This window comes from Carassius auratus, chromosome 19 (genome assembly GCF_003368295.1).
Source record: "Carassius auratus strain Wakin chromosome 19, ASM336829v1, whole genome shotgun sequence".
Lineage (NCBI taxonomy): Eukaryota > Metazoa > Chordata > Actinopteri > Cypriniformes > Cyprinidae > Carassius > Carassius auratus.
The window spans coordinates 14534593-14561521 of NC_039261.1; the positions used below are offsets into that span (position 1 = coordinate 14534593).

General features: G+C 37.2%; 1 protein-coding gene across 3 annotated transcripts in view; it reads right to left on the bottom strand.

The window, feature by feature from the left end:
* Nucleotides 1-26929, bottom strand: part of gabbr1b (gamma-aminobutyric acid (GABA) B receptor, 1b) — a 118931-nt gene that overhangs the window by 65103 nt on the left and 26899 nt on the right. For 2 of the 3 annotated variants that reach the window (XM_026289061.1, XM_026289063.1), the window contains exons 2-6: nucleotides 17317-17400; nucleotides 13191-13255; nucleotides 12195-12333; nucleotides 10071-10256; nucleotides 9945-9962 (exon numbers count right to left, since the gene is read on the bottom strand). In XM_026289061.1, coding sequence (XP_026144846.1) covers nucleotides 9945-9962; nucleotides 10071-10256; nucleotides 12195-12333; nucleotides 13191-13255; nucleotides 17317-17392 — 484 coding nt within the window. In that variant the 5' untranslated portion in view covers nucleotides 17393-17400. Of the gene's footprint in view, nucleotides 1-9944; nucleotides 9963-10070; nucleotides 10257-12194; nucleotides 12334-13190; nucleotides 13256-17316; nucleotides 17401-26929 lie in introns of those variants that run through there. The other variant, XM_026289062.1, reaches the window with a different exon arrangement.

Here is a 26929-nt window from a genome sequence, read left to right on the forward strand (position 1 = left end):
AACACATATGCATTAAATTGATTTTAAAGTTTTTTTTTTTTACCTATGTATCAATCAAAGAATCTAGTTTCGATTAAAAATATGAAGCAGCACAACTGTTTTCAACACTGATAATAATAAGAAATGCTTCTTGAGCAGCAAATTAGCATATTTCAATGATTTCTGAAAGATCAATGTACACTGAAGACTGGAGTAAAGATGCTGAAAAATTAAGCTCTGCATCAGAGGAATAAATTATAATTTAAAATGTATTTAAATTGAAAACAGTTATTTAAAATTAGAATAATATTTCTGTTTTTACTGTATGTTTCTTAAAATAAAAAAAAAGCTTAGGTGAGCATAACAGACTTCTTTGGAAAATGCAACTTTAAAATATATCAGATTTAAAATCATACTTGAAGTGGCCCAATTTTCTGATCTCATAAGTGCTTTTGTCATTGCTGCCATCTCCGTCTATTGAACGTTTCACCTCCGCGACCATCATTTCTGACTTCACTTTCACCCTACCTGCCCCTTTATCTCCTCCTTCCACTTCTCATTTGGCCGGATGTAGTAGCGTTAATGTGATCCGCCATGCTTCAGTAAAACACACTAATCTGCCTGGCTCTATGGGTAGAGTTGGACCCTCTCTGCTATTCCTGGCTCTGCCATCCCTCATGTTTATGGTCCATCTCTTATGATGCGCTTGTCATTGGAGCGTTCGCTTCACTGTTTGAGAACCCTTGTGTTTTTGCACCTTCGATGAATAGGCAGAAAGCGAATAAGCGCGATTGAAGCCAAGGTATTTTCAGGGTCTCCAAAGGGAAAGCGAGTATCCGAGGGAGGGAAGACATTGATAAACCATGTAACAAGTTAGATGTGATTGCATCAGCATCTTCTCATCGCAAGCGATTGTGGTGGATGCGTGAAGCGTGTTATGATGTGGCTTGTAAAGAAAGACCTCTCAGTGGGTCTATTACACACATGCAGCAGGGATAATTGGGAAAGGAAATGCACATAAATGACATCGTAAACCTGCTTACGCCACGTTTAATGTAATCTTTTCTCTTGCAGCCGCGCGATCGGCACGGTACAACTCATTATTTTCAAATAGCCTTCAGGGGCACAGAATACTTGTATTCAAATCAATGGTCACATTAATAAACGTACACAAGAGCATGTCAGGCTAATAGAGAAAGTGTGAGTGGGGTATGTAGAGAAGGAAGGAGGAAGGAGGGGGAAAGCGGGCGGCTGAGCTGGTCTGGAGGATTAGGATGCTATGTGGATCATTTCTCTCAAAAGCTGTCCACAGGTGAGCCTCTTAACCTAGGCGGTGCCGATGATCAGATGCATGATGGAGGTCAACGAAGAAATCACAGAGCTGATGACGCCGGCTTCACCACACCACTTTCAGGCCACTGCTGCCTTTCCAACACGCAATCCTGGATCATCACTTACCGACGTGTGTAGGTGAGTGGATCTGATTTCAGGATTTCTGAGCTACGCTTAACCCTGGGTATTTTTGGACCTCAGGTTATACCACTTTTAACCCTGGGTTAGCCAGCATTTAAGAGTAATTGGTGGTTCTAGTGTTTTAACCCTAGTATGAAACAACACTGCTAGTATGTTACTGTAGGGCTGTTTAGTGGCAGACAGTCAACTGTGTTTAGATTCAGCAAAGAATAGCACTAAAATGTTATCTAAGCTTTTAACAGGGATTAAGACGGGGTTATTATATAAAGTGGGGTCAAAACAAGACCACTCAAAGTGGAAAATGCTTCTATTCTGCCTTTTTTCACTATAAATCAGCATAACAATTTTTTTTTAATATTCAAAATTCTAAACCCGTTGTTTGAATTAAATTTTAATTCTAGATTTTCAATATGGACTTATATTATATGATTTTAAAATGTTTTTAATTGAGGTTTTTTATGCTCAACAACACTGAATTTATTCGATCAAGCATACATTAAAACAATATACAGTATGTATATGATACAGATACGATACAGTATGCTGTAAAATATTATTACAATTTAAAATATTTATTCCTTAAATGACAAGCTGAAGTTTCAGCATCATTACTCCAGTCTTCAGTCATATATGATCCTTGAGAAATATTTTTAATAGGCTGATTTGCTTCTGTTTTTATTTTCTTCTTTTTATCAAATATAAAAACAGTGCTGCTTAATATTTATTAGGAAACCATTATTTAAAAAAGTCCAAATAATGTTTTTGAGAATAATTGTATAATATTTTGTAACATAATTGTTATGTGTGTGTGTGTGTGTGTGTGTGTGTGTGTATATATATATATATATATATATATACATAAAGATTTTATTTTCTAAAACTGTCTTTGCAGTTTGGTATGGTACATTATTCTTATAATATAATATTATTAATATATTAAAACCAGCAGAAAGAAGGAAGCATTTTAACATCCAGAAAAGAAAAGAATTATCCATTTCAGCTTTAATGACTAACCCAGGGCTTGAACAGTGTTGAACATGGAGCATGATAACCCAGGGTTAAAAATCCAATATGGTATATGAGACACTGTGTGTGCTGTCAGGGGAAGTGGCTGTGATGAGCGTTGCATGGTGTTAGACGTCACCTGGTAGGTGTTACAGATGTGTCAGCGTGGCAGGTGTCTTAACGTATGTGACAAGTCAGTAGCTGTGGTTGTGTTGTATTTTGGTGATGTGTGCAGCGGCAGGTGCAGGGACTGAGTAAAATGGACAAGAAAATAGCAAACAGGAGGCTTTCTGGCACGCTGTGCTGTATGTGTGCGCCGTTTCTGCAATTCCAGGTTGTAACATTCCGTGATTGCTCCTGAATAATTTATCCACACTTTTAAATAAAATGCGGCTCTGAAAATGAGGAGAGCTCAAGCTAACCGTTGTTTATTCTCTACGGTCTCATTCTCCTGCACGACTGCACACGGATTTCATAGACTTCTGTTGAGAATGAGATTAGGTCCATGGATACAGAACCAGGTTTAAGTGGGCACTGAGAATGTCATGTAAATGCCATTGGGGAAATCGATCCAAAGGGAGACCTTTTTCTCGGCTACCCGTGAAAATTATCACACACAGAGAGAAACGCAGCACTAAACAGACATATAGAAACACATACACAGGATGAACTAAATCCTACTCTGATAAGCACGGTGCTTTCATTCACACGGACACTGAAATGCTTCCATGTGATGATCTCTTACATGCTGTGAGCTCCATCGATAGGTGGAGAAAGAGAGAGAGAGAGAGAGAGAGAGAGAGAGAGAGAGAGAGAGCAAGATTGCACCGGCGCTGTGTGCATCCTCTCTTAATTAAAATCCTCTAATGCGGCATGCTGAACGTTGAGAGTGGACCAATCACAGAGCTTCATTCTCAACATCAATACTGAACGGCAGCATCTCCTAAAGTCCTCTCTCTGGAGGGCAGCAGTGTGCTTGTCTAATGACTAAAAGCCATAACAAATACCAAGCCTTCATTACACTCATTCTTAGCCACCTATTTCATCAATCGATAGTCTACACCACATCATCCTGTCTCACCACTAAACACTAATGATATCCACAGACAGTGCCCGGTCCTTTCAAATGACCAGACAGTGCATTCAATCCCAGGACTTTCATTACTTCCTCTAGTCTGATGCAGTGCATTGTCATTGTGAGATCTATAAGTGGCTGGTTAGTTGCAGTTTTTAAGGCAAACATCCCTCTAAATATTGCTCATACTTAGGATTAGTGATTTGAACAACCACCTAACCCACAAACTTAAGCTTCAATATTTACAGTAACTCATCCCACTGTTAAATGATACCTTATTAATAAGCGACTAGCTGGGGAGAGGCTATTACTTTTCTAAAGCAGAAGACTTCGATTTTTGCTTTGTGGATGATGAAGATGAAAAAGACTTGCATTGAAAAAGGAGCCGAAGCCTTGATTATTATAGAGGAGATGGACTTATTTGACTTGGGCTAGAAAGCAAACAATTAGCAACCACTGAGCCACACCCTAGAAACCACACAGAACTCCTAGCTCCCACATACTAGCCACATTTATTTTTATCTTTGTATCTATATCTATGTGATGTAAAAGTAAAAATGAATGCTGATTATATTTGGCTGACTGAATGCTTGGATATTGTAGCTGGTTGCTTGGATGTTGTAGCCAGTTACTAGACATATCTACAGTGTTTTGTCTTGTTGCTAACTGAGCAATTCTCAGCAGCATCATTAGCATTTTGTGTCTTGTGACTTCTTGAATGGATTGGCTCAAGTATGGCAAGTATTGACACACATTATGGATTAGACAGTGCAGATGTGATAACTAAAAGGTAGGTATAGATAACTGTGCAGGTTATCATTGCTGATGGCAGAGGCAGGTGGCAGCAAAAAGCATGTGATAACCTGGGAGTGCATTTCCAGCCAGGTAAAAACTTTGAGAAAACACCATTTACTAAGTAGATGTAGCGCATAAATCATCTACTCTTCCCCGTCCCTCCTCCTAAATTGCTTTTTCTCTTCCATGCTATCGCTCTATTCCCGCAACCCCCTACTTTTGTGCCCCCTCTTCCTTTTCCCCTCCTCTCTCTCCATCTCATTTCCTCTCCTTCATTTTCATCCTCCTCTCCTCTATCATTTCCTGCCGGCCGGCCTTCCATCACCCTCTCTCTCAGTGTGCAGACATCACTGCCATATTGCGACAGTGACATCTCCATTAATCAATTTAGCAAACACCACGGTCTGATCTGCACACAGTGTCATGCACACGCGCACACATGCCAAAACATCCAGGACGGGTATCTACAATTCATTCGCCTCGATCTGGCCCTGTGGAAGTCAAGGTCATGAGTCCCGTGGGGAATCCATACGTCATGTAATCTCAGGCGGTGACATGTGAGATTATGCATGTCTGTATGTTACGATCCTGCTTCCCTATGGTGTGATTGAATTCATTTTTCATATTTACCATATGCATATGCAGAGCATACAGAGGATCTCATTGGTGAATGCTATATGACAGACAGTCTATTAACAGGATGTACAGCTCTTTCTGCACTCAATACTGCCATCTTCTGATATGATTTTAGGATCGCATTACCAAGATTAATTTATCTAATGCTGCCCCCTTCCGGTTAGTAAAGGAACTTACTGACTGCTGAATGAAATGCTGCCCCCTTTTTGAAAGGAGAATAGATTTTTCATCTTACTCTTTCTTTTGTTTGGGGAACTTAACAGTACTTTACACTCAACAGTGCCACAGCCAGGTAGAGATGAACACCATCAATTTCTTAGAAAAAAAAACAAAACAAAAAAAAATACCTTGCTTTTTGGCTAAAGCTGTCACTGGGTTGGTACCTTTTCAATACTGAGAGTGTAGTATCTTTATATGTAATTTCATAATTACCTTTAATTTTGTACCGTCTTTAAAATATGGTAATAATGTACTGACTACCATTTGTGGCAAACTAAAATGTACTTTAACATAAATCATATTGAAACATGTATGTCATGAGTGTACATATATTTGCGGTTAATGTAAGGATGAGGTATCAATTTAATGCATTAAAAATATAGTAACTTTAAATGTAATTGAATAATTTACTACATTATGATCAAATTCAAATCCAAATTATAATCAAGTATTTTGCATGTGCTTTAGTATGTTAGCCAACACATCAAAATAAGTGCATTTCTTAAAAGGAGTCATGAAGTCCCTTTGTTTTTTGTTTTTTTATTGTTCTCTGAGGTCCACTTATAATGCTATCAACATGTTTACTTCGTTTAGAAATATTAAAGGGTTAGTTCACCCAGATAGCAAATTTCTGTAATTAATAACTCACCCTCATGTTGTTTCAAACCCGTGAGACCTCCTTTTATCTTCAGAACACAGTTTAAGATATTTTAGTCCGAGAGCTCTCAGTCCCTCCATTGAAGCTGTGTGTACGGTATACTGTCCATGTCCAGAAAGGTAAGAAAATTAAGTATTTCCGATGCTTAAAAAAATTCTAACGGACCCTCTGATGTCACATGGACTACTTTGATGATGTTTTTCTTACCTTTCTGGACATGGACAGTATACCGTACACACAGCTTCAATGGAGGGACTGAGAGCCCTCAGACTAAATCTAAAATATCTTAAACTGTGTTCAGAAGATAAACGGAGGTCTCACGGGTTTGAAACAACACGAAGGTAAGTTATTAATTACAGAAATTTGCTATCTGGGTGAACTAACCCTTTAATCTATTTTCTGTCCTGTTTTAACCGCCCTCATCAGAACACTCTGCTATGATTGGCTAATAGTTGTGTATGTTTGACAGTCTATGTCCTTCAGAGATGGACGCTGCTGTGATTTTGGGCAAAAACCCATAAATAACTCAACACATACAAATCATATAATTAATGCTGGATCCAATATAGTCAGCACAGCATTGTCTTTCATGTCAATCTTCCTGAAAATCCTTCTTTGAAGTATGCCTTGTTTATGTTTATCTCAGAAGGCCACAGTCTGAAAAAAGACTAGGAACACTTAATACGAGAACCGAGACCTCAACTCTATTTCACATGACCTTCACTCAAGACGACACACACAACTAAGAGAAACAAAAGTTTCACACCTCTGTAGGATTCTCCACATCCATTTCCTTTAATCACTCTCCCTCTATTTCCATCTAAACACAGGACACTACAAAGATCATCGATACCACCTTTCTTAATCAGAGTTTATTACAATACAACTATTCATGTTTGATGTTGTTTAAAAAAGGTCTCTATGTGTCTGGTAAAAGGGTCTCATTTTTATAACAATAGAATAGATGGCCATCAAGATTAGCCCAGGTCTTTCAACCATAATTACCTCCTGTATATAAATCTTCCTGCAGAAATCGAAGTTAGTCACATGCAACCCCCAAAAGTGATTTGCTAAAACACCTGCAGTAAACAAACAAATCTGGTAAGTTTGGGATTCTTTTGGATATTTAAGGATATTTAAAATTGGCTTGGATGGGTTTACAAAATTTGGGCTGGTTTGGGGTCAGTTTGGCAGTTTTTAAACATATATATTGTATAGGGGAATTGGCTAACAAACTAGCCCAAGTGTGCATATACTGCATCCAAACAGTCATCACGACGTTATAAACACAGTCACACTGTAGTGCAGAGACGCTGATGCGGACATCGCGGCCATACTTTTAGCCAACCACAATCTGATATCAAAATCATGATAACGGATCTAATTTTAAATGAACAGATAAATCATAATGCCTAAATATAAGTTACATGGTAAAGAGTGCGAGAGTGTTTTAACACTCAAAATGTGTTGAGGGAGAGATGACAAGGAGGCTCCAAAACTTCAAAATCTATTTATATCTAATCTATATCTATACGATCCTGTATTTTATCTTTTATCATTGAAAGCTGCTGGATTTGTTAGTTTTGACTTTGCAAAGATATGGAATGTTCTACGATATGAACTTCACAAAAGACTTCAGCCCGAATCAGACGGTAATTGTTTCTCACGTGGACCTTTGTGAAAATAAATTTACATATCACCTCAGTGATAAAACTTGAAAGACGACACAGTTTTGACTGTCAAATGTGTGCATACACAAGTGTGAGAAACCTTGATTTTAATTACTAGATAGACTTTTTGACAGTGCCTGTTTTTATATTTGAATCATATTTGGTAATTCTCTTTAATGTATATGTCCCGATTTGATCCATGGGAAATTTATCTAATGTTATTATATTATTTTGTCGTCATTATGTTGTTTTAAGGAGTTAAAATGGCTCTTAACAACCTTGACTGACATATTCTGTCACATTATTTTGACTGTTAAAGTTTTGGGTGGTTTTTTGTTGGAGTGGGTGGGTGTTTGTGAGCTTTTGGGCTGGAAATCGTCTGTTCAATCTGGCAACACTGGGTGCTAGATCATTGATGGGGAGCAGGACAATCAATAGTAAATATGACCAAAACAGGATTATTATTATTTTTATATGAATAATAAAATCACTATATAGGTGCATTTGATGAGGAGTGTCTGAGTATTATCGCGCTTACTGTATGACATTTTTTTTTTGCAGAAAGAAGTTAAAATACTCTGTCATTTTGGGATATGAAATTTCTGTTGTCTCATGCAGTCTCCATCGATGGAGTACCTCACAACAATAAAACAACGGCTCAAAGAAATAAACCTACAGAAAGCTTTAAATGTCTACCATTAAATTAACAAATTCAAATAAAAAACAAATCTTCTGTAATTATGTAGTCTGTATGGAAAGGTGCATTTCTCTATTAAATGCATGTCCATTAGCAAACTGTGGAGATGGCATTTGGCAACTTCTTTGCAGCTGACACTGACTGAGAAAGCACTAGTTTATTAATAAATAATAATAACATCTTTTTCACCGATGCATTCAGATTCAATGACTTTGCTGGTGCACACCCTTGAGTGTGGCATAGACTACGCCTAAATGCCTATATATTAAAGGATGGTTTTGTAGGTTATTATATTAATCAATTTAATATAAACGTGCAACCAGAAAAAAATCATTAGTCGGGGGCAGGCCTACTTAGTTCAAGACACTGATCCATTTTTTAAATAAAATGCTATGACATTATGAGATGTTTGACTGCCAATCACTTCACGCTGTATTGCATTGCACAAGTTATGCATGCGAGTCAAAAGTTTTTATCTTATTTAATCTTTTTTTATGTATCTGGGTGATATGGGGTGCTAGCCAAAAGCTGGTCTGCCAACAGCTGTCATTTTTGTAACCTGCTTTTAGACTAATGAGAAAGAAAGTTTTGAGTTCTGAAACTTACAGGATGTTTTTTTAATAGTAAAATAACTCTTATATGTCAAAAGATCAAGGGAATTTTAATTTCTCAGTTTATGATCCCTTTAAAGCACAACAAAAAACATAATAATAATAATAATAATAATAATGTATTTTAAAGTGAAATTTTTAATGTAAAAATAGGTTTTAAGAAGCACACTCATGAAAGTGTACTATCTTAAGAGGCCTTGTATTTTATAAATATTGTTTAATATTACCTTCAAGTACAGATTCAAAGTACACTCAATGTAGAGTCGGTACAATTAAGCGCACCTCATGCCCTTAAAAGCAGCGCATCCATATTTATGCTTTAAATGTATAGAACTGTTAGCTTTTGGATAATTATTTAATGTAATTTGATTCTGAATCTAAATGTGCAAATATAAAGCATTCTTTTTTATTTTATTTGTATTCTTTTAAATATAAAGCATTCTGTTTATTCCATCTTGATCCCACAATAAAAGAGCGTGTACAGTCCAGAGTGAGTGGTGTTGCACATAAATATATGTATATATATATTATCTTAATATATAATATAAATCCTGATATGTACATGCTAACATTTATAGATCAGGCCTAACTGTCACAAATGTATTTTGTTACATCAATGAATGAAATTATGAAGAACGAGATGCTTTTACTTTGCTTTTTAAGCCTTCCCCATGGCTATTTTTTCCATGCTTTTTAAAAAGCGGTGGGGGACATGTCCCGCCCATCCAAGCTGCCAATTACATCTATGCTAAAAAAGTAGATGAAATACAAATCTTGCAGCTTTAATATGAAAATGGAAATGATAAACAAGTGATCCAATGTATCACATAACCTATTCACAGATAAAACAACCTATATATCCGTCCGAGTAACGAATTTAATTTATGTGAGGGGAAAAAAGGAGGGTTTCAATCCAATGTGTGCAATAAAACAAAAAAAAAAAAAAAACAATGTTCACTTCTAAGGAATTTGGCATAACATGGAAATGGCAGATGAAGCCAAGAAGTCTTCAGTTTGGAAAATTCTAGATAATTTGTCCTTTTATTAGGTTTCAGTTTATTGCAATGTCTCCTCAGTAATTACAATGCAGGTCTTATCATACATAAGAATACAAACATATTCTTACCTGTATAATGTCTGTCATCTGCATTAGAAGCAGAGCCCAGGAGAAAGAGAATAAAAGAATTATAAGCAATGAACAAAATATAAACCTGATCTGAAACTGAAAGCAGATCAATACACTGGCACTCACAGTGGCAGACAGGTTTGGGTGAGTCCCACTTGCCCAGTTTCGTGCACTGAGTGCTGTTCCTGCCCACCAGGATGAAACCCTCCAGACAGCTGTAGTGCAGTACGGTGCCCTCCACCGCTGGGCCTGGAGGGTGAACCGTCACACGGCCGTTCTCCAGAGACGTCCACACCCGCGCACACGGCAGCACTGAGGAGCACACACACACACACACACACAGCACAGGGTCACTTATACAAACACACTGGAGGCCATTCAAAACCTCAGAGGTGCTTCACACTGTTGTGTTGACTTGATGCTAAAGGATGGGTTATATGCATTTAGGATCTATCCTTCATGTGAGCAGACTGGAATGGACATTTCTTTTACCTTAATTTACCTTTATAAAGCATGCAGTCTTACCATTCATTTCTTATATTATCAGCAATGAAAAGATGGCAAGAACAGAACGTATCACCCTGAGAGACTTTATTTATATAACGCACAATATGCTCAATGGCCATCTGTAGTACTTCATAGTTGCGTCACGGAGTGATTGTCAAATGCATCTGCACTTTTATGTAAACGCCATTTTAAAACAGCACAGGACAGTTTGAAGGTTTGAAATGAAAGCTTTTTTTTAATGATGTGTGTGTGTGTGCAGGTGTACTTGACCTAGCTTACTTTTGGGGACAAAACTGCGGAAAAAAATATTTTAGCTAAATCTGACAAAAAATCCTTTTTGAGAATGTCCTGAAAAGAGTAAAACGGCTCAACTCTGTTCAGAATAGTATACTACTCTTGCTTGTTCTTCAGTATCTTCAGTATACACTGCTGTTCTAAAGTTTAGGGTCACTGAGCTATTAAGCTAGGATGCATTAAATCAAAAGTGACCGTGAAGACAATTATAATGCTACAAAATATTTATTTTAATTAAATGCTGTTCTTCTGAATTTTCCATGCATCAACGAATCCTGACAAAAAAAAAAGCACATATAAAGCAGCACAACTCTTTTCAGCATTAATAGGAAGATATGCTTCTTGTGCAGCAAAATCAGCATGTGACACTGAAGACTGAAGTAATGGCTGCTGAAAATTCAGCTTTGCATCACAGGAATAAATTATATTTTAAAATATATTAACACACATTTATCGATCAAATAAATTCAGTCATGGGGAGTATATCTTCTTTCAAAAAAATACTGAAATCTTACTGACCCCAAGAACGTTACGTCAAGCCAACTACACGTGTATACAGACAATTTTTACACACTGTTTTTCTCTGAACTCTTCTCTCCCCTGTGGCCCCCTGGAGTCAGTTTGGAAACGGCTACACTAAACATTATTGTGATACTCCTTGTAAAGCATCACCATCATCACTAATCACTTCATTCTGAGGCACTGTCAGAGTAAGGTCATTTAAATCAGATTGATTTAAGAAGAGATGTCAAAGAGAAGTTATGATTTATATGGTAGGTAAACATACTGTGTGATTTACTATGAAAAATTGTTTCATAGTAAACACATTTGTTGACATTTTAAACCATGACTGCTGATCTTGCAAAACCAGATGTATCTGGTTTCCTGATAAACAGTTTTCCTACTGTTTGCACCAAAGCAGTGACAAAAACACCTCCATCACTCATGCATTTTTCACTCAGCATGACAGGATGGTAGGCTTTGGTGACATATTTGTGTGATCTATTGCGCTTTCTGCTTTTAAACGCTCTGCTCTTCAACATCTCTTCCAAATTAAAGCAACGAATGAATTCAACAAATAATGAGATACATTACATTTCATTCTTACTAGAGAAGCTGTATTAGTATTAAAAGCTAATACTTTATATTTCTTACAAGTAATGTCTTTTAGTACAAGCAGGTCATCATGACTTCAATCTTTCCCCCCTTTTTTTTGTGCTCTTGCAAGACATGATGCACCCAGCTGAACATGTAATGGCATCAAAACACTGAGCTAAAGCAGTGTTTTAATTATTTTTATTTGTTAAGATGGATGAACATGACTTGATTAAACAGGCTTTCATGTAAAGTTACTGTACACAAAATAAATAAATAAATCTCACAAGCTATAAAAATACATGTGGAAACAATACACTTTCCCTCAAGGGGAATAAAGTGAGAAGAACATACAGCATTTGCTGCGCTGGTTCAGGTCAGTCCATGTGCCGTCAGGGAGACACTTCCTGACCTTTGGCCCCACGATCACTCTGTTCCCTCTGCAGATATACTCGATTTCATAATCCACCGGCAACACCTGAACACTGCGGATCTGCATCAGACACAGAGAGCACAGTTACAACGGATTCAACCGCTAATGCACAAACTACCATCCAAAAAATAGATGTAAGATCATTTATTTATTTGAAAGAAGGTAATTAATACTTTATACTAAATTGAATACTAACATTAGTATCGAACTAATCAAAAGTAAAGACATTATGAATGCTGCACTTTCTGTTCATCAAAGAATCCTGAATAAATCTATCAGTTTCCATAACAATTTGAAGCAGCACAACAGTATTTTTAATGATCAGAAATGTTTCTTGAGCAGCAGAAGGATTGTGTGACACTGAAGAAGGTTGGAGTAATGATGCTGGAAGTTCAGCTTTGATCACATTACATTTGAAAATATATTTAATATATTTTAAAAAATAAAATATTAAAAAAAATAAAATATTTAAAATGATTTTTTTATAATTAATTAATAAAAATAACATTTTTTTATTATTTACTAATATCTCACAATATTACTGTTTTTACTCAGTTTTAAATAAAATAAATGCTGAAATGATAATAATAAATTGTGTTCCTGTAGCTCAACTGGTAGAGCACTGCGCTAGATATCAAGCTAGCGCAAGGTGGGGGGGTTCGATTCCCCGGGAACACATGATTGGTAAAAGTTGCTAGCCTGAATGAACTGTAAGTCGCTTTGGATAAAAGCGTCTGCTAAATGCATAAATTTAGTTTAATTTTTTTAATTTGATAAATGCAGCCTTGGTGAGCTTAAGAAGCTTCTTTTAACACATTAAAAAACGTCAGATTTTTCAGCAGCAGTGCAGTCCATCTAAACTCACACAGATATACATGTTTAATACAGCAAGTTACTAATAAATTCAATCTTCACACCTGTTCCTGTGTCAGACCCCTGTATCTGATCCCTCCATCTCTTGGCGGGCGAATGATAGCACAACCTAATGAAAAAAAGAATCAAAGATAATCACGCTTTCTAAAGGATTCCTTTCACATAACACTAACACATTCACAGAAACGCTACCACCATTCATCTCAAAGTTTGTCCATTAGATGGCGCACTCTTCTTTCTGAACATGTTACTCAGGATGTCCATGAACAGCCATGACGGAAGCTCTTGTGTTGTCGTTTCATCGTAGCTTCAACTCGCCATTCCATTTCTTTTACTGTCTATGTTCCTGCCACTATAGTGAAACTGGGTGGCTTTATATGAATATATTATCCACCACTTCACAAAACAAAAAAATTAATTGAACTACATTTAGAGTGGCTTCATTAGCAGAGCACACTGTAATCACAAACCACGAATGTGGCCCTATATAGTACTAGTAAACTCAAGAGTGCTAATTTTCCATTATATTTGAGTCATTCATGCCTCTAATCTGTGTAAATGTCTGAGTGTCCCCTGGGCTCACGGCTCGGCTGGGGATTTGCTGGCAGAATGAAAGAGCGGCGTAGCTGTAGCCTGTTATTACAGTCTGGTTCACCTTCAGGGTCAGCAGCTAATTACAGTCATCTCCAAACCCAGAGCCCAGGGGCACGGCAGACCAGCACGACTGTGTGCGCTTGTGTGTTCACACGTGCATGTGTGTGTTACAGTCGTTTTGTGTGCACAGGTATTTTTGGGGACAAAAACACCAGCGGCATTATCAAAAATCAAATGCTGCCACGGGTGTGCTCTTTGCAGTTTTGAAGAGACTCGAGAGTAGTTTGAAATGCCAAACCTACACACAACATGTATTCTGGCATTTTGTGACTGCACGCTATACTTTAAGAAGACCACGTACACTTTCCTGCTAAATATGGCTGTCACTCCTCGACCGAATGCTTCATCCGGTTCTGTATGTGTGGAACAGGTCAGGATGGGCAACTAGTCTTCAACAACCAGGTGGGATTTAAAGGGAATTCAGTTTGAGATGTAACATCTCTTAGAGCAAGGTTATTATTCTTATCTTAAAGTATTCAAACATTTTTGTTAAAGGAAATAAAGCTACAATAAAATAAAACATTTCATTATTAGATTATAAAAACGTTAACATATGCATACAACTGAAATAAGTTTGAATAGTTGGAATGAAATTACTAACAAGAAATAAATAAAAACTACTAACTGCAATAGAAATCATTTAAATCTAAATACTTAATCTAGAAGTATCAATACAACTAATAAAAGTACATCCTGTAAAAAAAATGAATTAAAAAATTAAAATGAAAACTAATAAAAAAAGGACAAATCAGGTTAAACAGTTGACTTCACTGTTTCTTGTGTACTACCTCTAGACACAAAACGTTGGGAATAGTTATTGCCTTGTTCAGTTATCTAAACTTTGCGGAGTGTATGTGCCTGACTTACAATGACAGATCAGGAGATACACTGTGACAAGAGATACTCCACAGGCTCTTATTGCTGTTCAACAGGCCATAGAACGGGACAATTATGCATGGGAGGATTATATACGTGAGGATTTATGTACTTATTATAGCTGTCAGACATCTAATAGTGTTGATATTGTGTTTCATTAGTCGTTCAGCTCAGGCAAAACAGACTAGCTAAGCTTGTAATATCTGAGATAGGAAGGATGCAATTAGAGCTGGATGGAGGAGACGTGAGAAAAACTTCAATTCTAGAGGCTGACTGATGAGACCAGTGAATAAGATCTTTTTACACAGCTGGAATATCAACACACTGCCAAGAAAACACAAACAAATAAAAACAAAGAGATGCACATGCAAAGGACAGATGCTCACACACACACATCGAGAAGTGCTGTCAACTTAAACGAAAGCTATTAAATGTCATTTTATTAACTGAAATAAAGCTGAAATAAAATGAAATATACATTGAAAAAAAAGTTGAAGCTAGATAGAAATAAAACAAAAAATGAATAAAAATGTCCAAGGCATAAAAAAGACTAATTTAAAATGGAAATATTAAAATAAAAGCTCATTCTAATTCGCATCTATTAGTACATTTTATAGTACACTAAAAAATTTAAAATTTAATTTTTATAAAAATACTGGAAACGCTGCACTGAAAATGTATAAAATGAGATAAGCCATACTGAATGTTGCATCTATTGTAAATGAATAATGAAATTATGTTTTGGCTGAGTTTGTAGTTTGTTAATGTTAATGAGAATTAAAAAATGCATGCCACACAATCCTTACATCTTTCTTTCTATTGTCCTTGAAGGCTGCATGCAACAACAAACATACAGCACGACCAGTGTTTTTGCGGAAAAGTAACCCGCTGGTTCTTTTAAATAAATCAATCAAAAATACTGAATCAGTCTCATGAGTTTTCAGCTTGAACCTAAAACTAAAACTATTTCAAATTGAAATAAGGTTAACAAGGAAACTGCAAACAATTAAACTTAACACAAACTTAGCTGAATTAAAATGACTAAAACAGGAAAAAAAGAGCCTAAAAAATATGGGAGGTAACTTCCATTAAACTGTAAACAATGAGCGAAAGATTCGATCAATGAAAGGATTAAGCATTTTCAAAAACTGGCTACAATGACGTGACATTACTTTACTCACCCTTCAAAAATTGATCATTAAAAAAACATTTTAAAGTGTAAAAACTTTAAATTACAACATGCCATAAAACCAAAAAAGCTTGCTTATTTCTTTAGCAATAGTTTGGACTTGTTAAATTTGACTGTAGTATCATATGTCTATATTAAGTAATGATTTGAAAGCATCAGTGAGAAAACAAACCTTGAATTTGTAATGAAAAATATATTTTCTTAATGCATTCCAATTAATTATTCATGGATTATATTGTTAATTAAATCAGGAAAGCAGACCACAAATGCACAGTATTTTTTTCATGCTGTTACAGCAGAATTGCAAAATGAAAAATCAGGAGGAAAAGAATGTCACATTAAAATACCAAGCATTACATTATTCTCTTGCCGTCTGAAAAATAGGACATAGCTCATTCAGTCAAACTGACGGATAAGAATGACTTGTAGTGCAACTTTATTATTTTCAATTATTAGTTTCAGTCTTTTTAAATGGGAACTTCCTCAAACTGAAAGTGTCTTCAATGATATAAAAGCACATTACAAAATTACTAAAATTTAAATGTTTTATAAAAAAGCTAATTCAATATATTAACAAATACTACAACATATAACCAATATATGTGACCCTGGACCACAAAACATCGAAATATGATATTTATACATCATCTGAAAGCTGAATAACTAAGCTTTCTATTGATGTGTGGTTTGTAAGGATCGATCAATATTTGGCCAAGATACAGCTATACAGCATGACCAAACTAAATAAATAACTGTATAAATAATAGCTGACTGATCATTTTGACAGTGACCAAACCGAAAACATGCTTTTAGTGATGCATCCACACCATTAGGTGTCAGTATAAGGATAAAACCATATTGGACAGCGCAATGCAAACAATGTTACCAAGTATGTGGCTTTCCTGATGAATTAGGTCACTTTTATACTGCTGCCACGGGGTTTATTTTACCCGTGGATTGAAGTGAAGGAAATGGAGAATATAGAATGGAAGAAAGTGAATTTGGAATGATTTTAATGCAATTTTGATAGCCATTTTCCACCAGAATGGTTTTGTTACATACACCAGGCAACCCTGAAAGGCAACATCATATTGCTGAGTGGACTTTTAATATACAGTATGTGACCCTGGAGCACGAAAGCAGTCATAAGTAGCACTAGCACAGGTATATTTGTAGCAATAGCCAACAATACAATGTATGGGTCGAAATTATACATTCTTCTTTCATGCCAAAAATCTTTAGGATATTAAGTAAAGATCATGTTCCACAAAGATATTTAGTAAATTTCCTACCGTAAATATATCTAAACTTTATTTTTGATTTGTAATATGCATTGCTAAATGAAACAAATGAAAACTATAAATGCAAATGAAAGAAGCACATATTATAAGAACACACACATACAGAACAAACCAAAGCTCTCGTACACAGGCCTCAGCTCTCTCCATTACCTGCGGTCGTATTACGTGAGGCCAGGGCGGGGGAAAATGTCCCGAGGAGAAGCGACAGAATAAACGAGAGGGCCATTCTTCCACCTGCAGATTGAGAGAAAGAGAGAGGCATTATCAGAGGAGGAATGAGTGAGTGTGAAAACAGAGGGTGGAGAGTGATTGTTTAAGTTGTATGTGAGATGAGCGTGAGAGGGGAGAGAAGAAGGCATGGGGCGAGGAATGAAACAGAAGGGCGGCGAGGAACAGATCAGAAACGGCACTTGCGGACAGACGGCCCTTTTGAAATCTCTGAACGGCTGATCTCCTCTTCGAGATTCACAGTTAGTCTACCACGACCGAGCAAATGAGTCACTCGCGGCAGGGTGCCTTCCCTTACTCAGCCTACAGATCTGCTTAATATCTGCATCAAGGTGCGAGCACTGCCTAGCCGTCCCCATCAATATTCCCTTTCCGCCTAGCTGCTTTCTGACTCAGACGCGCCAACGAGCATCACAGTGTGTGTAGATGGGGGAGGACAAGATGAATGATAGCTGTTGTTTCAGTCAATGGGTTTTGTGCATACACTGGTGTTGTTTTTGATAACAAGGGTCTCATTTTACTTGTAGCAGAGTATGTATAGCAAATGAGATACATATACAGTATACACTTGATCGTTGAATATGATTGGCTGAGTGGCTATTTTTTTGGGGAGGGCGGGGGTGGTTCTTTCTATATATGAACTGATACTCAACTAGGGTTGCAAAGGGCTGGAAAATGTATGGAAACTTTCCAAAAATCAGAGGAAAATTGCAAAACATCCTGGAATGTTTCTGAAATTTACTGGAAATTTTCCTCCTTTTTGTAACCCTGTACTTAACTGATTACTTCGGTAACACAGAGTCATTCAGGAACAATACAAGGGACTGTCTTGATGAGTGAATCATTAGATTATTTAAAATTCATTAAATTAATTAAACAACACTGATTTATTTAGAAATAAAAGAAGCAGATGTATTTTACTGAATTATTAACTCAACGGATTCAGTCAGGAATGAAATGGATGAGTCAATGTATCTTTCACTTAATTTGTTTAAAAAACACTTGTGTATTCAGGGATGAAATAAGCCTCTTATCTTTTACGAGTAAGTTATTGAATGATTGACTCAACTGACTCATTAAACAACACAAATTCATTCAGGCGCAAGCAGGTGACTATATGAGTCCACTAGCTGAGCTGACATTTAACAACACTGATTCATTCTGGATATAAAAAGTCACTAGGTGCATCCCAAATCACATACTTACGCACTGTTCTATGACATTTTTAGGTGTAAATAGTGTGATCAGTGTATTCTCACTGAAAATTTCAAAACATTGAATGTAATTTGAATAAATAGTGCTCAAGAATGGCTGTTGAGATGGTATTCTCAAGTGAATTAGTTAAGCTTGAACACGGAATCAGCATTCTTTCGTTACGACTTAACAAGTGGATTACATCATGAAGGGGAGGAGCTATCAGATTCAGATTATTAATGACTAAATATAAATTCATACACTGCATGGTTGAGTACATAGTTTATGAATGCAGAGTGTATAGTGCATCATTTGCGACGCAGTTATTGTCTCCATGAGTCAATGAATCTTTCGCTTAATATGTTTGAGTCAATTAATCTTGCACTTAATTTAATTAAAAAACACAGCAACAAAACAAGCGACTGTCTTTATGATTAAGATATTGAATAACTGATTCAAGTGTCTCATTTACCTTGTTCTGAGTCGGTGAATCATTCACTTAATTGATTTGTTCAAAAACACAGACACATTCATGAACTAATCGACTGCCTTTAGACATGAGTCAATGAATCACTGACTCAAGCGCCAGCCAACGAACGCAGATCTGACATTAAAAACCACTCTGATTCATTCAGGAACAAAAACCCACTGCTGTGCTCAGATGTGCATGACGGTTGATTCTGATTACCATTCAGCAAAAAAGACAAAGTAACTAGACATATGGTGTCTGAAATGTGGATGAATTAAGAAAAATGAATTTGTAATTTTGTGTTCATTCATATTAACATATATAACACCTGGCGAGTAACTCATTAAAGCTGAATTTTTCTTGCAGTTGGAGCTTGGTTAGTGTTCATTTTGAACCCTGTTGACAACACTGAAGGGAACATTGAAAGCAAGATGTAATAGCAGGGCATGTTCATAAGTCCCTATAATGAGTGTGGAATTGCAGGGAAGCAAAAGAGAAACGTGCTTCAAAGAGCTGAAAAACCACAGAGAGATAAATCTGGGACGTAGAGCACGTAAACCACTGGCTTCGTACAACCAATTGGAGCCAGCGCACACACATGTTCCCGTTCACTCACAATCTGATTAGACAGCCAACAATCAACCAGGACTAATCTACATAAATTAATTTCACCCAAATGATATGCTAATTTGAAATACAGGTAGCAAAGCAGGAAAACTCAACTCCACCGTAACGCTTTACACTTCCTGTGCTGTAATCACAATGGAAGCAATTTCTACAGATTATTCACGGCTTCTAACTGTTCTCAAAGGAGTATGAACGAGTATATGAGCCATAACACATTTCTTCCCACACTGTACAAGCAGACGAGGCTTTCCGTCGTGGGAGCGCAAAGCGCTGTAAAGGCGGTCTTTGCATGAAAGGCAGGTTAGGATTAACTTTAGCGGGAAAGATTTTCATGAATGCACTGAACATATGGAGTTAACAGAAAAAAGCTAGCATGCTGCCTTGTGCCGTGCTGTCTACTGCTTACACTGGCAGCTGTCTTCTGAAGGGCTGTGCACACAGGACATGTTCTTGTGTTTTGTCTGCACTAATTGTTGTTCTGTGGTAAATCTGGAATAGGCAAAGATTTCTGTTCATTACAGCATGTCTCACACAATGAGCATATCATTTTTAAGATTCTATGTTAAGTTAAGAATAGTTTATGATATGCAGCATTGTAAATCAATGTCAGTTTTAAAACAATGGCCCCATTGGATGAAACTAAACATTGCTTATTTACATACACAGATGCATGTATGGGTAGTTGATGCATGCCCATGAAATTTCTTCTTATTAAAACTGCATGCATAATAAGTTACCCATTAGCAGAGGTGTATGGGTGTTAAAGGGATACTCCACCCAAAAATGAATATTTTGTCATTATTCCACAACGCCACAAGGATGCAATGTTTTCGTGTACAAGAAGTGTTCTCATCGCTACATAATGTTACGGTTGAACTCCTGATGGCAGATGGACTATTTTGACGATGTCTTTAATACTTTTCTGGACCTTGAAACTGTATTTTATTTGGCAGTCTATGGGACTATCTCAAGCATCCTGGTTTTCATCCAAAATATCTTAAATTGTGTTCAGAAGACGAACAGAGCTTTTACGGGTTTGGAATGACATGGGGGTAAGTGATTGATGACAAAACTTTCTTTTTGGGGTGGAGTATCCCTTTAATGCCTCTATAAACGTGCCTTCTGTTCAATTCTGTCACGCTCCATCTAACTGTTTTTAATGCTAGGATGTGTCCTGTGTCCTAGAATGCTGTAGATAAACCTGTGCGAGACACAACGCATAAAGAGTTCCTGATGTTAAGAACACAAGACTTGAAGAGTTTTACGTTAGCATGTTGCTAAGCTAACAACGTGATTAACATTAAAGCACAAAATATTAGAGATAAAACAGTACACTTTTGAATTTTAATTACTTTTATTCATTTTTTTTTTCTTGACTTCTTAGATTTAGACTTGTTGCAATGCATTCTGAAACAGATTTTCCAGGGAAGGATACAATCTGATTCTGTTTTAGAATTTGCTTAAAATGAGGCATAATATTGCTGCCTACATTTTGAAACAATTGTCATGCCTGTAGTGCACCTATGATGCTTAGGTAGACTGCTTGCTGTTTTGGACAGCTGTTAAAGCTGCGGTAGGGAACTTTTGCCGCTCTAGCGGTTAATAAACAGAACTGCTTGCATTTTGCGGAAGAACATTGTAGCCGGAACTACTTCTCTCTGTTTATGTCTATGAAGAATCACAACGGTACTGGGTTACTCCACCGCGGTACCCCCGAAGCAATCTAAAATAGTCTGAATATAAACACTTATTATAGGTGCACCCTAGTGATTCAGGACAAGCCAAAAACACGGTTTGGAAAATGGATTCATGGTGTACTTGCTTATTATATACATTTTGTAAATTTTGAACACATAAAAAAGTTACGGACCGCAGCTCTGATTGGTTATTTTTTACCGGGAGCGAATTAATTTCTGCCAATGGCAATAGGAGCACTGGGAGGAGCCAGAGGAGCTTGATTTTTTTCACAGATTATCTGTCTCATATCCTACTGTCAGGACATAATTACAGGTTTAACAAATATGTAAAAAATACATTTTTACAAAAGTTACCTATTGCAGCTTTAACAGAGAGGGGCTCTGATGCTAGCTTTGTTATGAATGCACTTGCAGTGCAGGGTGAATGTACACACACACACACAATCTGAAGACAGGGCTCCACCTGAGGCGTAAAACTGACCGTGTGGTAGCAAGCTCTTTCTCATCTCTCTCTCCTCCTCTTTCTAACACATTCTCTCTCTCTGGTTTGCTTTCTTTTCCAGGCCAGCATTGTTTCTTTTATTGTGTCCTTCCAAAATCACTGCTGTCTTTCTCCTTCCTCACTGTTCAGTCTTCTTTTATCTCTCTACAGAGCAATTACTCTCAATCTTTTCCCCCTCCATCTTTCTAACTGGCTTGTCTCATGAAAACAACAAATCTTTCACTCAAACGGTTTCTCACACCATACACTCATTATACGCAGCCTGATTGCATTGCACTGCTCTGAAATCGCAGCCATAACTCTACACATTTTTTTTACACCATCTTACAAATACCTACATTTTCAAGCCTAGGTTGGTTCCATTTTAGGTATTGGCCATTGAGAGAGACATACTGTTTGCCTACTAATTTAAAAACTGGGGTGGAAACGTCCCCATTGCTTTGATTATGGTGGATATGGCCCTGGCGCGCACACATTCATGCACATTCACTTGGTAAATGACAGGTGACAATCTCTATATGGACACCGAAAGCAAAGCACGTCTCTTTCTGACTGGAAACCAAAGCTGAAAACTGCCTAATTCTGTTGCCAAGCAACCAATCATGTACCCTCCTTCCCTTTGCTCTTTGACTGCTGTCAGACTTTCTTGATGTTTTAACCCCCGGTGACACACTGTCTCCCCCACGCCTCTGTAAACGAACCCTCTCAGCCATCTGACTGCAGAGGTGATGAGTGAACTCGACGGTTTCACCGCAGTGTCTCATCAGGGCCTCATCCAGCGTGAATGTGTGGATTAGCGGTTGCACCTGTGCAGCTAATATTACCCACCATAGAAATAGTATTAGCACTTAAATTAGCATGAAATGTGGGACCTAAAAAGGGCAGGGCTTACACTGTCAGAAATAATTACCAAAATTGAACCTTTTGTGGATACGACAGCTAATCCCTGGGTCAGAACCAATAAAAGGACAACTTTGTACCTCTTAAAGGTGCATAGTAGTATCTATGAGCAGTGATATTCATTATTAAAGGGATAGTTCACCCATAGCCAATTGACTTCCATACTAAGCAAAAAAAAAAACACTGTTAACTGTTTGGTTTTTAATATTCTTCTAAATATCTTCTTTGATGTTCAGCAGAAGAAAGAAATGTATACAGGTTTAGAACTTGAGTGTGTGTAAATGATGAACTATCCCTTTAAAGCACTGTTGTGAACATTTAAGGCAGTTATTCCCAGCTCTGGTCCTGGAGGCACCCCAACACTGCACATTTTGAATGTCTCCTTTTTCTGATACACCAATTTCTGATCTTGGAGTCTGTACTAATGTGCTGTTGTCAGGATGTCCTGAATCAGGTGTGTTTGATTAAGGAGACATGCAAAACGTGCAGTGTTGGGGTGCTTCCAGGACCATGGTTGGGAACCACTGATGTAAGGTACAACATTGTCTTTCTAAGCTACTAAACTACTAAAGGTATAATTTTTGCACAGTTTTTCTTAAGCAGCATTGACACTGGCTGTAGTTGTTCAGTGTGATCAGATTAAAGTATTTTTTTTTTTGTGCTATCGCCTTATTAATCCAACCTAATATTAAAGTTTTTAAATATACTTTCATATTGCAATAATTTCATATTAATGTAGAAACAACAAAGGCAGTATATTTTTAATATTTGTTTATTGGTATCTTATTATAACTGCAGGCACGTATCACCAATAATACTATTGATGTCTCTAAGATATTGTTCTTTTTTTCCTAATTTTTAACCATAACCTACAGCCATTCAACATTTAGATAAGGGATAATGATGTCAGATAAGGGAGACTGTGCTGCTGTGCTCCAGGACAATTTTGTTCTTAAATTTGACTCATAAAACAAATACTTGCATGCATGAACAATTTTAAGGCTGCTTTAATCGTCTTTTGTTAAATACATGACTTAAAGGGATAGTTCACCCAAAAAGGAAAATTCTGTAATCATTTACTCACCCTCATGTCAGTACAAACCTGTAAGAGTTGCTTGCTTTCTCTTTTGTTGAAGGTTACTGGTAATCAAACAGTTGGCGGTTGACATTGACTTCCATAGTATTTTGTTTCCTACTATGGAAGTAAATGATGACAGAATTTACATTTTTGGGTGAACTATACCTTTAACTGATGACATACAGTAACTACGATATTGCTCGCTTGTAGTTTCTTTTGTGCTTTATATACAGTGTGCTGGCACATTTGTTTGTGCAGCTGAAGAGCTGGCGGTACAAACACAATATAACAGCTGATATTTGACAGGAAATTTTTTTTTTTACTGACCACATCTCATCTGACTGCAGTTCAGTGATGTTCTACTGAAGCTCCTTGTTACCTGTACCCTTTTCCCTCACTCGTTTGACTCAAAATAGTCTAAAAATAAACGCAATTCTTGTCAAGAAAAAAGAGACAGAAGCAGCAGTTGTAAGTATGGGTGGCCAACTCTAAAATATTTTTAATGGAGTTAAACTGAAAAATTAATTGCATGTGTTAACTTGCTCATTTTGACAGCACTAATATTTTTACATCATCTAAAGTATGTGTAATCGGTGTTTTCCAGCGTAAAACTGGCTATCGTCATGCTTGGGTGTAGCTTTTCAGTAGCTAAAGTGTTCTGGGTGTTTTCTAGCACATTACTATGCAATTACTAGGGGCTTCTAGGTGATATCTAGGACATTTTGGGTGGTTTGTAGGTGGAAGCGCTTCCTGGTCCAAGTTAAAAGATTCCACCCTAAAGTATACTTCCCTTGTTCATGTTCCAGTCTGTGGGACGTAATTTTCGCCTTCAGCACATTCTGCTGATGTCCATGAACACATCTGTGTAGAGTCTGATTGTTGTGTCTGGACTTGTGCCAATAGTAGTGAATTTGAAAGTGATTTGACCACTTTAAAACAAAGAGTGTATTCACCCTTTCTCGGTCAAAGGAGTAAAGGCTTGTATGCTCAGCGGTGAGTGAGAAAGAGCGGAATGCAGAAAATTAAGTACACCTGGGCCTGTAGGTCTGAAAAAAAAAAAAACACTAAATCTGGTTTGCTATTGTTTGCAAATCCCAGCCTGGCCAGGCAGGTGCTTAGCTGGGTGAATAATTTAACTGAAAAGTGCCCACAACTGCTCTGAAACCAGCCAGCTAGACTAGATACTAATAAGTTTAGACAAAATTAAATTAAGATGTTTTTCAGCAGGTTATGGTTTGGGTCTCTCCCTTAATCTAAGTGTAACTTGCCTGGGAATGGCAAACAAGGATGCCAAAGACCACAGCCTCTGGTGTCTAGTGTGCCTCTTGAGTGCAAGGGAATGATATTTATCTGCACGGCTCTTACCAGCTGGTCTACAATACACTCACTTCCCTAAACCTCACTCCTTGGGTCACGGCACCAACTGGCGAGTAAGAAGCATGATTTATTCCCCAATTACATGTAGACCCGCCTTAAAATGGTGTGCTAATTTTGTTGTATTGTGACTTGTTTTCATTGTGTTTCTACTTGTTTTTGTTCGGTTGTGGCTTGTTTTTTAAATGGTGTGCTAATTTTTTGTGTTGTGACTTGTTTTCATTGTGTTTCTACTTGTTTTCATGTTTTCAATGCCTTGTGCTAATTTCATTGTGTTGTGGCTTGTTTTTGATATGCTGTGCTAATTTCGTTGTGTTGTGACTTGTTTTCATTGTGTTGTGGCTTGTTTCCATCATGTTGTGCCAATTTTGTTGTGTTGTGGAGATTTCATTCATCTGAATTTTTAAAAACAAGCCACAACACAACAAAAACAAATCATGACGCAATGAAATTAGCACAACACATTGCAAACATGCCACACAACAACAAAATTGGCACAACACGATGGAAACAACCCACAACACAACAAAAACAAGTCACAACAATGAAATTAGCACAGCATATCACAAACAAGCCACAGCACAACAAAAAACAATTTGCAACACAACAAAATTAGCACAGCATACCAAGAACAAGCCACAACACAACACAATAAAATCAGCACAACACATTGAAAATATGCCACAAAAAAACAAAATTGGCACAACATGATGGAAACTAGCCACAACAAAAACAAGTCACAACACGATGAGATTAGCACAACACAACAGAAAGAAGCCACAACATATCAAAAACAAGCCACAAAACATGAAATTAGCACAACACAATGGAAACAAGTTGCAATACAATGAAATTAGCAAAATACATAAAAAGTAACTGAGTAAAGCAATTAGTTACTTTTTATGGAGTAACGCAATATTGTAATTCATTCATTGCTTTCAAAAGTAACTTTCCCCAACACTGTCTACACTGAGGTGTGGGGTTGGACTTTGTTTCAACATGACCAACAAAATCTACAGAATTGGCACTGAACAGGTTCATCTATGAGCAACAGTAATATTGATGAGAGTAGAAAGCACCAATTACACTTTGTAGAAAGAATACAAAGGTCTCCAATAAAACAAACAGAGCATCATCAAATGCCTCTCATGGGGATGACCCTTTTGGAAACAGATATTAGTTAGCAACGGTCGCTCCCCATTGTTGCTGCAGAACACTGTCTGCTGTCACCTCCTTGTGAAATGCGAAATGAGTGATGGAAAACAGTCACTGACCTCCTCCTCGCCATCGACCTGTTCGCTAACTGATAAGGGCAATGAAGGCCTGACAACCTGACTGATGTAAATCTGGGTGGGAGGAGCACGGACTGCCAGGACGGGAATGTGTGTGAGCCTTTTAACAAAGGACACATATTCTCGGGGGCAATTCTGCTATGTATGGTCATAAAACCAAAGGGAAGTGAGGTAAACTCTTTATTCCATGATGCATCTCAGCGTAAGCCTCCTTCCTCATGCACCTAAATCTGCAGGATTCAAATGGAAGTTCAAAGACGTCAATTATAATTCCTCCAAAATCACAGGAGTGTGAGTATGAGTCTGAGTTTGGAAGCTTGTCTGGTGGAGTACATGACCAGACATTGAGGGATGTAATTCAAGCTGGCAGAACGTGAAGCCAATAAGCCACGGCACATAACA